This window comes from Agelaius phoeniceus, chromosome 15 (genome assembly GCF_051311805.1).
Source record: "Agelaius phoeniceus isolate bAgePho1 chromosome 15, bAgePho1.hap1, whole genome shotgun sequence".
In the NCBI taxonomy this organism is placed as follows: domain Eukaryota; kingdom Metazoa; phylum Chordata; class Aves; order Passeriformes; family Icteridae; genus Agelaius; species Agelaius phoeniceus.
The window spans coordinates 10,215,388-10,230,217 of NC_135279.1; the positions used below are offsets into that span (position 1 = coordinate 10,215,388).

The window sequence follows — 14,830 nt, forward strand, 5'->3', positions numbered from 1 at the left end:
AGCAGCTGAAACAAATCTAAAACTAATTTTTTACCCCTTAAAATATTTTATCAAAATGTGCCACAAATGAGTTGCCATATACAAGGCAAAGCAACCAAAAACCAATTTTCTATACATGGTCCCAAGACAGATTTGTTGAAGCTCTTTAGCACCTTACTTTCTCATTGGTGTGTGCTTGAGCCTTAAGCATGAGGAATTTTGACTACTGGCTCAAACTGTGGTCCCAAATATTCTCTGTCATGCTTGATTATTTCCCCACTTCCTCTCTTCTCCCTTGCATTCCGTCCCAGCCAGAGATTTGTAACCCATTGTCTTGCTTCAGCTCGAGATTGTGCTTCAGAGCAGCCAAATAGCTGTCCACAAGAAAGTAAAAATCCAGAGAGGTTTTATCTTTAAAATATGGCATTCTGAAGCCTAATGTCCTCTGGTTTTATTAGCTCTTCTAGAGGGGTGCTTAGCTGAAAGTGCAGCATCTGCCACCAGCTCCTCGCAGCTTTAAAGCCTCAGTGCCAACTTCCCAGCTTGGGCACAAATTTTACAGGGCACAAATTTTACAGGGCACAGTGGGTGCTGGTGGAGGTGTTTTGCTGTTCCCAGCATTCCAGATCCTCCAGGATCCAGGCACTGCAGCAGTGCACAGGATGCAACCCTTTCTTGAGCCAAAGGGAACTTGGTACCTTTGTCACAGGCAGTGGGCCCTGCCTGTCTCTGGGAAACTGTCACAGACACGTTTTATGAAAAATCCTTTCCTTAGGATTTTTTCTCCTGAGAAGCTGAGAGGCCTCAGGAACAAAATGTAAACAATGATTATCTGCTGCTGTGGAATGCAACAGGTGGGTCTGTGATTGGTCCCATGTGGTTGTTTCTAATTAATGGCCAATCACAGCCCAGCTGGCTCGGACTCTGTCCAACACACAAGCTTTTGTTATCATTCCTTCCATTTCTATTCTTAGCTTAGCTAGCCTTCTGGTGAAATCCATTCTTCTATTCTTTTAGTATAGTTTTAATATAATATATGTCATAAAATAATAAATCAAGCCTTCTGAAACATGGACTCAGATCCTCATCTCTTCCCTCATCCTAAGACCCCTGTGAACACTGTCACAGGAAACCATCCTTTTTTGAGGTAAACAATCCCTTTTCAAGGTAAGCTATCTTTTTCACCCCATTTCATGGGAAGCAGAGTGGCTACTGTTGTGCTTCAGGGCTAAATCTTCACCTGAGCACGGCAGGTATAAACTCTGCCCAGGAGCCTGTCATGTAGAGGGGACTCTGCATGGCCAGCAGCACTCATTTAACACAAGAGGAATATTTCAGCCTAAGTGGTCTCTACTGTGTATAAAACACTCAGTACCAGTAACATTTGCTTCTTCTCTCAGTAGTAAAATATATTTATTTGTGAAGTGGATCCTAATCTATCTCAGAACAGTGTTTTTAGTCTTTCACAGTAGCATTTATAATGATTGAAAGTGTAGGCTGGAGAGGACATCTTTCTGTAGCAATGAACAAAAATAAGAATAACTTTTCAGTATTACCATATATCAATAGCCAATTATTTTTGTAAGGATGGGTTCTGGCTGGCTGCTAATGGACTGACAATGAAATAAGTCTTTCAGGAGAGAAACCATCGTTTTAAAGATGGAGTGGCTGGCCTTTTAATTTTAAGGCATTACCAAAATCACACCTTTCACCTTTAAAAATTGTAAATGATCGCAGACTTGTTCTAAATCATTTAATTGCTGTTTTAACTGAACCTGGCTCATGCTTTGCAGGGGTTTGTCTTTCTTAGCACTGATGGTGCAGCTTAATTTCTTAATTTTTCTTGAAGAACGACAGCCTCCTTGCTTGTATTCTCCCTCCCAGCTGCTTTCTGGCCATCTGTCTGTAAAGGCAGTTTTAGGAATCTGCAGACAATTCACCCTTGCTCATATGCATTTCTAGAATTTGATACACAGCACAGATATGCACAGGCACAAATGAAAACCTATTCAATGAGATAAAATGTGAAGATGCTTTAGAAAGCTTTTTCCAATGTTTCAGATAAAGCAGGCTTACGTTTCTTGCTGTTTTTTTTCTTCTGCTTATTCTTTTATCTTCACCTGTTTTATCTATCTGCCTCTCTCTCTGACACAGGGAGTATGATGACTTGGATTAGGAGTCCTGTGTGTCTCTCTATCTTTGCTAGAGCTCCTTGCTTTAAACTTCCTCTTGAAAACAAACTTGAAAGAAAGATCACCAAATGCTCTAGAATATGCAGCAGGACTTGACTATGACTTGACTGTATTTGCAAATAGCCAACAAGCTTGGGAAAAATCTAAACACCTTGTTATTATCCATGTTCATGGATCAAAGTCCCTTCTTGTTTTCAGATGAATGCTGCCCGCTGCTTTTGATGGTGTCTGGGAGAAGAGACCAACAAAATATTCAGAGATGAGGAAAAAAAAGAGGAAAATTGGTGCCATTCCCAAAGCCACAAGTTGGATCAATGGCCACGGGACCTGCTCCCACTGGTCCCTCTATTAACCCTATATTTGGCCATGTGCTTGTGGCTCCCAGGACAATGGAGAAGGGGGGAGCTTCTCAAAATTGCCACAGCAATTTGAATTCAGGTCTCTGGGGCTATTTATTTGAACATGTTCCCTACACAGGAACAAGCCAGCTTCTCTGACAACTCCCAAGAAATAAGAAATGTGCCTTGAGTTCCTGTGACATTTTATATTCCAAACTTTGCCCAGTGGCTGATGGTTCCTTCCTCAAAGAGACATATTGATTGTGGTACACGTAAGGGTAAGTGTGATAGTGTTCAGTATTTTGAGCTCATCATCTGTTATCCCATTCCCATTGTCATCTGATGCCCAGACACTATCAAATTGGAAGCAGTAGCGTAGAAAATTACAAACAAATCAAAAAAGACTACAGCTGTGAAATGAATCAAACCACTGTTTCTACCCTTCGTATTTCCTTCAGTATAAAACCTCTTTTACAACAAAAAATAACAATTGTTTTGTATTCTGGACCTACAGCTATGAAGGCAGGGGTGAAGCACTGCAACCCAACACCCACCAAACATTTAGGAAAACACAACAAAGACAGAGGATAGGTCACCAAGGCCAGCACCTTGCCTAGATCTGTGCCTCAACCCGTTTTGACCACCCAAAGAACATTCCACTGCTGCAGACATTCATCCATAGGTGTTTCAGCTTGCAATGATGTGGGAGAGCAGCACCCAGAGAATCCTCTTGTGTGTTTGAAGCTCTTGACCTTGTTCCTCTCCATTTGCTGCATCTTGAACAGAGTGATGTGATTAGAAAAGTTCAAGTCCAAGCTCCATGTCAGCTTTTCAGAGCAGCCCCTCGTTGTGTGCTTGCTGTACCCCGAGAGCAGGCTCTGAATAAATGTGTGTTTGTATGAAGATGACCACATTAAATTTAAGCAGAAATAAATGGTAATTTAACTGGCACAGATACACAAGGCTGACATAATCTCTAAAGGTTTGAGGCTGCTATTAAATTTGTTCTCCTTGTTAATTTGTGAGCAAGAGGATAATGAAAAACTGGTAACTCTGGAGTTGACATAAAAAGTAAGAGAAATACAGTTGGCAGGGATAATTTTATGCACTGTCAAAGTGAAAAGGCTTTGCTAAATGTACATAGGCAAAGATACACACTGTCATCTTAATGAGTAATTAAAAGATGGACTTCTAATAATTGAATCATGACTCTTGTCACATCTGTATTTGTTTAATATCTCTAGTTTTGATTGAATCTTGTTTTGAGTTCCAATCTTAATCAGGTCTGATTTAGGCTCTTGGTTCAAATAACTCAAAGTGATGAGCATGAATCTTGTTGTCCTATTACCTCCTCAGCTTCTTGTTCCCAGTGAATACAACGTTCTTTTGAAATATCATTATTAGTCACTGCATTAAGCTAGCAAGACTGGACAAGTGAGGTAGGTGGGTGATATGCTGATGTTTGAATTTTCATAGAGGAAGCCTTCTTCTCTTCTTCTCAACATCATTGCTTGATTTTGGAAGTACTTCAAATGGCTGACATGGTTAAAAGTTAATTCCTTTCCTGGTATAATTCAGGGAGCCTTGGCTATTTGCATTGCTCTGTTCTGCAGGTTTTTTTTTGTAAATCAGGAAAGAAAAGCTGTGTAAGAGACAATCATCTCTTCTTTAAACCTATTTTCCTTAAACCAACTGTCATGGTCACCCTGAAATGGGATCATATCTTCAGTGACACAGAGCTGTGCCTCTCCAATCTGTTTAAAATTCCTCATCAAATTCCTGAAGTCCCATCAGTCAAAGCTAACAAGAGGTTGCACATTTCCAGCTTCTCTCACTGAAGTACACAAGGCTGGGACTGATACAAGTCTCTCCTTCTTCACAGTCCTCAAATTTGCCCACATCATATTAATCTATTGTCTCTTGCTTCAATTCCTCTAAACTTTCAGAGTTTTCTGGTTCTAATATATTTTTTTTTAACAGAAGGAATGGGATGATGCTTTAAATCTCATTACAATGAACAGGTTATCCTGTGTGTTGATGAAAAAAAAAAAGCTTATTTCTCCCCTTTCTCTGCCTAAGATTTTTTTAGGTGCTCAAGTCTGTCTCTAAAACCATCCATTTTTTCTCTTCTTTTTAACTGCAATCATTGTTTTTTGGGTCTCTTCAATTCCCAGTTCAAAAGAAAGCAACAATTATTTTGCTTCAAACTCATCCAGCCCTAAAGATGAGGAATTTATCACCTTTTCATTGCCAGCCTGCTCAGTTTATTTCTCCAGTTCTCCAAGAAAGCTCTTTGCTTTGCTGAGCTTCACAAAGGTGGGTGAACCAGGGTAGGGAGACAACCAACTCCCTCCCTGAAAAGCTCCCACAGCATCTGTTCAAAAACACCTCTTGGGATGCAGACACCCTTGCACAGGGCTGCTAAAGGTCTCAGGACAGACTGAAAGTGTTTGCAGAAGTGGGATATGGGGCTGGCTGGAGCTGAGGGTGTGATGAGGGGTGCCTCCATCTGCTTTTTATAGACAAGACTTGGAAAAGGTTGGAAACATTAAAAGATTTTCAACCAGAATACTGGAGAAATGCACAGGACTCAAATGTGTGAGAGGAGGCACTAAAAATGCTTGTAGGTACCTGCTTCTGTCAGTGGTGGCAAAGGGACATCTGGCTTGGGAACATGGACACCCTCAGCACCTGGGAGCTGATGGAAGAGCAGACCTTGTTGGGATAAGTTGTCCAACACTGTGCAGGGCAAATTTATTCCTTATTTAGCTGTTGAGATGCTCAGGGTGCTTATTTAGAGGTTCACAAACAGGTGGGGAAGCAGGACCAGCAGTGCTGGTGCAGGAGGTGGTGAGCCCCAAGACTCCAGGGAGGGACCTTGTCCCTACAGGACACGAAACAACAGAGCACACACACCACTGCTCTCAAGGTGAAAAAAGGGACGTTTTATTTCTGACTCCAACATTTATAGATTTCCAAAAGTGACACTGGATTGGAGGGTGAAAGTGCCACCTCTCCAATGACACTGGACAAACCAACAGCCCATCAAATTTCTCCTCCATAAAAGAATGCAAAACAATAAGTTATTTACAGAAAGTGTGTGAGAAAGTTTGTTACAAGAATGTAAACATCAGAAGGCTTAGAAAATCTTTAAAAATCAGGGTGCAGGACCCCACAGCCCCTCACTGGGGGTACACAGCTGGTGTCACAGGGAGGCCCTGGCAGGCTCGTGGCACTGCCCACAGCTCACTCTCCCACCTGCCTTGGCTGCCAGCCTCTTGAAGAAACACAGCAGCCCCAGCCCATGCATTGAAAACTGCATCAGATGATGTAAAATGAGCAAAATGTTCCTCCTGCTACAAAAGTGAGGTGGCAAATATCACCCAGGCAAGCTGCTGGTGGGGAAGGAACCCTGTATCCTCCAGCATGTGTGGATATAAATAAACACAGGCTGTGCAGATACTTCAGATGTCTACTGATGCATCTTGTACTTATGTTCGACTTGAAGAGATACAGAGAGATTAGTAAATACTTCAAATTGACAGCACAGACATATTTTCATAGAATAAATGATGCTGGTAAGTGGAGAGACTTTTCTTCCTTCCCTTCAGGAAATGGGGAAGAATTCTCTGCACTGATATTATTTCCAATTTTTTTTTTCTCTCAGGAAAGAAAAAAAGATCTCACCAGAGATATCCTATTTGTTGCTGATTAGATTTCAGTGTTATTTTTTTAAAACCTCAGATCTCTTAAACCTATAGGGCACCTATGAAATACAGACTCATTTCTTCCAGGACACTCTGCAAAGACCTCTCTTATGTTGCCTGGGCACAATTCACTGTGGATACTCCATTTTTTAAATTGTATTTGTGATTTCTTTTTAAAATCCAAACCTTAAATCTGCAATTTCTTATCATCCTAAAGAAGGTAACCACAAAATAACAAATCCCTATGAGCCTTTGTGATGATTTGGGAGAAAAAGCTCCATTTATTTGCAAACACTGAAAATATTTTAGTGATATTGGATTTAACAGGCCAGAAACAAAGGTTCTGGAAAACCAACTAGTCTGATCACTTGGTATTTCCTGCAGAGAAAAAAAGAAAATAAAATCCCCCAAATTTAGTCATGAAAGAGCCACTTCTGCAACTTTGTGCTCAGTTTTCTGGAATGATTTTTTACTAAGCACATTTTCTCCTGGACTTAGACCCAGTTTCCCAGGGTAGCCCATGTCTACTAGCCATGAGGGGGATTCCGTCCTTTTCATGCTGAAGCAAATCCCAACTAATTCTGTAGGCTGTAAGATTCTTTACAGGAAGAAACACAAAATTTGACATGTTTTATCAAGCCTTTTAGACTGCTCCTCTCCTGTTGCTAATTCTGAGCGCTCCATCACATTTGCCTAAACCTCCTTGCAGCCTTTGGTACAAATACCCACATATTCTGGTTCTGTGCTCCTGCCATGCCTCCCGCTCATGCAAACATTGTTAAAAGCTAGATAAGAAATTATTATATTGATTTTATTTTTTTTGGAAATGAGATGAGGAAGAGGAGAGTGTACGAATTTTAATGTTTGCCTCTCTTTATAAACAGGGTTACGCGGGAATCGAAGGCACACCTCCAGAGCAGCCCAATGCCGTGCAGTGCCTGCTGTGGCAAGTCCCGGCGTCCCACCGCAGACAATCCGGTGTCCCTCGACGTCTCCCCCGTTTGACGGCCACACGGCGAGGGGCCACCGGTCCCGTGTCGCCCAGCTCCGGGCACGCATCGCCCCGCAGCAGCTCTCCGAGCACGGGGCTGCGGGGGGCGGTCAGAACGAGGGGCAGCTCAGCAGCCGCACCCCGCGGTACCACCGGCCCCACGAGCATCCCCCAGTGCTGCTGACTCCCCGCGCTCCGGGCACGGCTCCGGGATGCTCCGGGCACGGCTCCGGGATGCTCTCGGCACGGCTCCGGGATGCTCCGGGCACGGCTCCGGGATGCTCCCGGCACGGCTCCGGGCACGGCTCCGGGATGCTCCCGGCACGGCTCCGGGATGCTCCCGGCACGGCGCCGCTGCCCCCCCAGCCCCGGGGCGGTCCCGCCGCCCGCACAGGTGCCGGGATTGGGCGGAACATGCAAATGCGGCGCTGACGTCAGGCGGCTCCGGCCCGGAGAGCAGAAATAGGGCCGGCCCGAACCGCGCCGCGCACTGCCCGCACCGGCCCCGCCGCGCTCCGCCCCGCCCCGACCGGAGCGAACCCGGCTCCTCCCCAGGTGAGTGCGGCCGGAGCGCCCCGCGGGTTCCGCTGCGCTCCGCGCTGCCCCACGCTGCGTCCCCATCCCCGCTTCCCTGCGCTCTCCGCTCCTCGGGGGCCGGGGGTCTCTGGGCGCCGCCGAGCGCTCACCCCGCGGGCCGGGCCAGGTAACAGGTGTGTGCCCGCCGCGGGGCCGGGAGGCGGCGGAGCGGGGCGGGACGGGCTGGGCTGCGAGCGGGGACCTCCGCGCCGTACCTCGCGTGTCGCACCGTGGACCTGCCGCCCGTGGGCTGGGCTGGGCTGGGCTGGGGTGAGGCGGACGCCGCTGCCGCCCCGGGAGCCGCGGTGCCGCAGTGCTCGCCCGGCGCGGCCGCCGTCGGTGGGCGCGGGTTCGGGCGCGGGTCCCGGCGCGGTCGCGCGTGGGGCCGGCGGTTCCCGGCTCGGCCGCCGGGTGGCGCCGGGCGCCGGCGGTGGCGGCCCGGGCTGGCCCGAGCGCGGGGAGCGGTGCCCGGTGCCGCGCCGGCCGCACGCTGCCCCACGAAGGGATGCTGGGCGATTCCTCCGCGTGTCACCTCGGAACAAAGCGGTTTTGAATCGTGGCGTGGGGCCAGCTTTGAAAACCGAGGCGAAATCTCTGCGTGGTTCACGAGTTTCTTGCTAGTCCTGCATCCTTGTTGGATTGATGCTCCCCAGATTTATTCCGGAGCATTGAAGTGTCTTGGAGAATTTCAATGAAATGAAATCTTATTAAATTTAATCAAATGAAATATTTTTAAGTAGCTTTTGCTCAAATGAAAAGTCCGGTTTGTACTTAAACATAAAAGCTGATTCCAATGAGTTCTTAATGTACCCAAACTTTAAGTATTTAACTGCGGACAGCTGACCGAGTAATTATTCAGTTTCATTATGTCTTGCCAAAACGATTGGCTTTTCTACTTCATTTTGTTGCTTAGTTCTGTAGTACTTAACAAGAAATTATGGATGTCGAAATTATTTTGCCAGCAATGGAAACGCTGTTTAGATAAGGCTGGAGCAATTGGAAAGGTTGATGGCAGGAGCTAAGGACCAGATTCTTATCTGGTTTTAATAGCATCAGTTTGAATAGAGGTAATAGTTATGTCCAAATGTTTTCTTTTTGCTATAGCAACAGTCAGAACTTCAGATAATTAAGTTCAGTCCCTTTCTGATGTGAAGCTTGTTGGAAATTATTGAAAGCTATTGCAAACCAGTAATTTCTCAAATAAACTGCAATTTAAGTAGCCCTGAAACAAAACCAATAACTGCTTTTGGCAAATTTTTTAATCTCATTGTGGTCACCGTAATTGAATTTTTAAAGCTTTTGTGTTACAGGGGAAAAAGTTGTGGGATCACTGCAGGATCTGGTTGTTGCCTGTCACAGAAATGCTTTAAACAGTTTGTGCTGTTCCCTACTCAGATGGCCAAGATGCTTGGTCCCTGTTGTTTTTCAAGGTGACCCTTTTTGCTTGAGTAGCTCCCAAGCCTGTACCCTACAACCTGTGCTTGTCTTTGGCTGGCATCTGCTTGCTGCTCTTCCACTGGAGACATTGTAGCCATTTGCTTTAAATTCGAGGCTCTCCCTGTGTGTTGGTGCCTGCCCAGACCCATCTGGCCTTGGGATGGGTGTTTTGCTGTTGCCGTCGTGTTTGAGCTGCTTCAGATGACAGTGCATAGCCTGGTGCTGCTGTACTTGTGATTCTTGCTAGAGCAGTGCCAGCTGCAAGGAAAGCTGGAGGGCTGCTCTAGCTCAGAGGAGGAAACCACAACCTTCAGGTAAACTTTTTGGCTTTGCATAGTATATTCTTTATCAAGAGTCAATATTTATTCCATCTTTTGAGTACAACTGCTTGTTTTATGCAGACATTTCCATATGCAGGCTTTGATTTCTCTGGACAGTGATCTCCCTACAAGCTCAAATCCAGCAAATCTGTCGCTCCCTCGAGCAAGGAAAGGAAATAGTAAAACTTGCCTGAGCTTACAGTGGTGGTCTGGATCTATTCAATCAATTTGAGTTTTTCTGTTGACTTCAGGGAACTTGGAACCTGCAGTCTGATAGTGCATTGTATGGTGTAGCTGCAGACTGGGTTCTGCAAGGAGCCTTCCCTTTAGCTCAGGGTAAGGCAGTGCTGAGCTCTGGTTTAGGAAGCCAAGTGCCATGAAAATGCTGTGTGACTCCAGAGTAAGCTCTCTGTTGATATTTATGCTACATATTTGTTGCTTGATTGAGGCTATTAAGATATATAATGTGTATTAATGTGTCCTTCTCTTACCGTGACTGAGAGCAATTAGTGTGCTGTCAGCATGCAATAAAAATAAGCGATTTCTAAACTGAGTAAAGATGTTGTAGAAATTCTATTTATAAAGCAAACAGAGTTTCTATCAGGTAGAGTCTGCCCTTTCTGTTTCATCAGTGTTACAGATCCTGATCCAAATATCTTCATGCTTTCTGTCAGTTGTTTACTAAATCTACGTTAAACTAGTGATTTCCTTGTTTTGCTCCAGGATTGTAATTTCAGGCAGGATATGATTCAGAGGTCTTTAGAACTGCTATGTTATTTGTTGTGATGGAATCAACCGAGCACACAAAATACCCCTATTACAGGAAAAAAACCCCCAAAACCCTGTGAGAAACAATGTTGCTGTGCAAGAGCAATTCATAAAGTAACAATGCACTTGTCTCTTATTGATGTAGTGACTTTGGTTTATTAAATATTTATTTGTAGCCCCAGTAACATTACATCTGAGGTTCATAATTGGAATTTAGAAAGACTAATAAATTTTGATTTCATCATGAATGCTGTTCATTCAGTGTGTTTACATTAGTGCCAAGAAAAGGCATTGCCTGAGCTCTGTGGGTGCTGTATGCTGTGCTCAATATAGTGATGGGGTGTCTTTGAGCAAACAAAATACCTAAAATTGTCACTGCTGGTGTAAATGGCCACAGCTCCAAAATTAGGAGTGATGCACCATGGCTTGGACGTACCCTGTGGCAAACACATGGCATGAAAACACTGTAAAATGAGTCTTGTCAAGACAAGGTATGTCATGGTGAGTTAATTCAGCTTGGCTGAATTTTGCCATTAGCAGGTAGCCCTCCTTGTTGATGTGCATGGCTCCAGCCAGGCAGCAGCCTGTAGAAATGCTGTCACTTCATTAAGGGTCATTATGCTTCATTAACGGGTCCATTTTAGCCTTCCTCAGCCATCTCAGAAATGGTTCCAGGCCTGAATATTCCTTTGGTATTTTAATTGTAGAAAGTAATGACACAATCTTGTGTTATTGTTATGGAGGAAGCACAGCTCCAGGTTGAGCACCAGCACAGGGTTGTGGTGTGTGAAACACAGGAGTTCCTTCTGACACCACTTTGGGTAACTGCTTTGGTGTCCTTTCCTAATTCATTAAAAAACTACATGAGACAAGAACCACTGCTCAAAGTGCATGCAGATTTAGTGGCAATCCCTCCAGTTCCCCACAGATGATGTGGGACTGTGGTGAGCTTTTGCCAGGGAGATGGTGCTGCTCTTGAGTGGAGTGAGTGTGGGAGGGATTGGAAATGTCTCTGCTGGGACAGAGGAATATGAGTGCAGAAATCATAGGTAGGACTCACCTTTGTCATGGCTGGAGAAACACATCAGCCCTCTTCAGCTCAGGATTTGTTTTGTGTCTTTCAAGTTTAGGTGTGTTTGGTGACCATCTGGGCAGGTATTCTCATTGGGAGGATGAACACTGTCCCTGTGTGCTGGTGTGAGCTGTCAGTCCTTGCTCACCCCACACACCTGATTGTGTAGCCAAGGGGGCTGCCAGTGGCTGTGTCTGCTCCAGGCAGTGTCCCCCTCTGAGTCAGAGGGGAATAATGAGATTATTTTCTGTCATATTGCTGGGAGCCTTCAGCAGTCAGAGAAGCAAAGGTGTGTGTCTGGCATTTTCCTGAAAATCTGCTGAGGGTGCAGGTGTGAGTGTCCCTGTGCTGCTGGGGCTCTGCAGAAGGGACAAAATTCACCCTTTGGCTTCTGCAGTGCCACAAGACCATGTTTTGATGTGGTTTGCTTTTGGCCACAGTGGTTACAGAAATCCCAGGACTCTGGTTCTGCAGGTGCTGTGTGGCAGCAGGCTGAGAGCAGCATGTCCTGAGGAAGAGAGTTTTGGGGTAAAACTGCTTCAATATGGGGATATTGTACAATACACTGGAGTCTGTAGAGCTCTGTAGTCACTGAGTGTGGATGGACACTGTCAGCTGAAGCTTCTGTGTTACCAAACCTGAGCTGGCTTTTGTTGTAAGATGAATGTTCTATAACTGTTCCTTTTTGTTTTGTTTTTTTAACAGACTCGAAATGATGACACCAAGGAGCTTTTGGTGCTCTCTTGTGCTGCTGGGGGTTTTCCCACTGGTCACAAGGGGATGGATGGATGTGGACCAGAGCAGGAGCCTGTATTCAGATGTGGGGAGGTTGCATCAAGAGGTACTGTACACCTGCTGCTGCTGCAGACACAGCTCTTGGGTTTCTGTTCTTGGGCTGTGGGCAGGCTCTCCATATTGCAGACAGAAAACAAGTGTGGGCTTCTCTGTGTGTATTTGTATTAAACACCTCCTGAGGAGGTCAGTGAAAAACAGTGAAACAGAAACTCCTACACTTATTGGGTATATTGACATCATCTGGAAGTGAAATTGTGCATCTGGCTGTTGTGGAGATGCTGTCTTGCCCCAAAGACTTTACAGTGTGCTGTGTCCTGGGGCTGCTGACATCAGTGAAGCTAAATTTAACAAGCAAACTGTCCTGGCTCTTCACTTGGGTCAGTGGACAATTAGGTGAAACCTAAAAAAAGCTCTTTTGAAGGAAAGCTGAGCCATAGGTGGTTCTGAGAGAATCAGCAAAATTCCTGCCCGAAGTGTTTTCCTCCAGACTTCCTGATGTGACACCTTCCTGAAGCACAGAGGAACAGAAGAGGGAGCAGGGAACAGTGACTGTAGTGGGCAGTCATGGGGCTGGGGCCAGCAGTGCCTCCTCAGGGCTCAGCCCTGGCCTCAGGGAGTGCAGAAGCAGCTGGGCCTGTTCCCAGTGCTGAAGGTGACAGTGTTGGCTGCTGTCACAGGGGTGTGCATGGAGCAGGCCCTGTCCCAGCAGTGTCAGAGCAGCTGTCCCAGCTGGACTCTGGATTTCTGAGCCAGAGCTCAGCACTGCTGGTGGCACAGATGTGCACTCAGATTTTCACAAGTTTCAAGCTGAGACGTGTGAATAAAGCCACAAAAATCTGGAACTGTGACTTTGTTGAGCTGTAAATGATGAATGAATGCTGAAACAATTTTAGCTATTTAATTAGTTCCTGTATGTTCCCTAAATGGTTGCTCAAATGTCTGAAAGTGAGAGATGGTGCAGAAGGACAGGAAAAGGACACTTGGCTATTTTTTAGCTGCCATTGCCCTGAACACTTATGTGCTGGCAGACACATCAGTCAGTGCCAGGCTAATGATAAGCCCTTGATGGATTCATGTTGCAATTGGATCTATTTGAGCCTCAGGATTTGCTTGTAGTTGGAGGATCCCATTTCTCCCAGTCACACACTGTCAACAAATACCCAGTTAACTGCATTATAGTTTAAGCCAATTAAAAAGTGCTTTTTGCTGCTTAGCAGGGCTTAAAAGTAATTTCAGTGGTGTTGGATGTTCTACAGCTGTGAGGTCTGTTTCAGGTGTATTTTGTCCTTGAGGTATCCAACCTCTGTTCTGTGAAAGTGAATAACAGCTCCCTTCCACACCTCCACTGTTATTTTGCTGCTGTGTAGGTCAGGTAGTACACTGGCACTTTGTTAAACCTGTTCTTGCAGAATCTCTGATCAATTTTGCTTTTTTATTAAAAATTATTAAATATCTTGTATGCTTGTGCAGTTTAAAAAAGTCTCATTCTTAACTAATGCACATTAGTTTTGATTTTTTTAAGAAAGTTGCTCTGAGGAATTAAATTCGTTACTCAATTTACTTTAACATAAATCATAGAATTATTATATTACTTGAAAGACATTAATTCATTTGATCTTTCTCTAAAGGCCATAATGTTATTGTACCAATTACTTGATCTTGCTTGAGGTGGAAGGATCTCAGCTAAAAATGTATTTGCTCAGGTTAGCGCAGAATTTAACAAGTGTAAATATTAAAATTATGAATGTACAAAGAATGCAGTAAAAATAGATTCAAGAAATGTAAGTTATAAAACAGGTTTTTGAAAAAAAAAGTATCTGTACAGAAAACTTGTTTCCACAAGAAATAGTGTTTATACAGTGTGGCCCCAAACACCAAAATGAATCTGAAAGCTCTGAGCATAACTTTCAGGTAGGTCAGTGAAACTGAGATAATGGCCTTTTGAGAGTAAACAGCAGTTACTTTCTCTTTCAGAAAATAGTTTATCCATAATACCTTTCTAATAATAAAAATCGCCTGAAATCCTTTTCTAGCATTGCAGGCCTTTGTTCAGTTTGGAGCTCCTTATCTGTGAGAAGTTTGTTAGGTTCCAAATTTTATGGTTTGATTAATACATAGATCCATTAACATGCATTTAAAAATATTAAATCACAACTAGAAATGCTCCTAGCAAGTCACTAAAACTGCTTTAAAAATGAGTAAAATGTTAATTTGCAGGTCAAATAATTTTGAAGTCTGCTCTGATGGAAAATTCCTGTGAACCTCATCAAAGCAAATACGTGGGTATGGGTCACTGACCTTCACTAATACTTGTTCTGATCTACATAGGAACAAGTTTACTGAATCAAAAACATTGCTTAATTTATGTTCAGATTGCAAAATCAATTTCTTCATGGTATGTGGTAGAATTATTGCAGCTGTGCTTTGAATTTATTAAAGAAAATAAGACTACAAGGCTTTCTGATCAGAAACCAGCCCTCTAGTATAACAATGCTGTGTGTTTTTCTTCACCCCTCAAGTTTATGGGGTGTTCCTGAGAAGGGGTTTCTTTTCTGGAATATTTTTAGTCCTGATTAGAATAGTTAATAATTATGTATATGCAGTATGAAATTCCAGTTTCAATGAAAGAGCTAAAATAGAAAAACTAATTAAAAA

At 44.2% G+C, this 14,830-nt stretch overlaps 1 protein-coding gene across 4 annotated transcripts in view; it reads left to right on the plus strand.

The window, feature by feature from the left end:
* The first annotated feature begins 7,614 nt into the window (after positions 1-7,614).
* FSTL4 (follistatin like 4) overlaps positions 7,615-14,830 on the plus strand; it is a 206,673-nt gene continuing 199,457 nt past the window's right edge. For 2 of the 4 annotated variants that reach the window (XM_054642959.2, XM_054642960.2), the window contains exons 1-2: positions 7,615-7,762; positions 12,086-12,221. In XM_054642959.2, the coding sequence (XP_054498934.2) occupies positions 12,093-12,221 (129 nt within the window). In that variant the 5' untranslated portion in view covers positions 7,615-7,762; positions 12,086-12,092. The other 2 variants (XM_077186351.1, XM_077186352.1) reach the window with 2 other exon arrangements.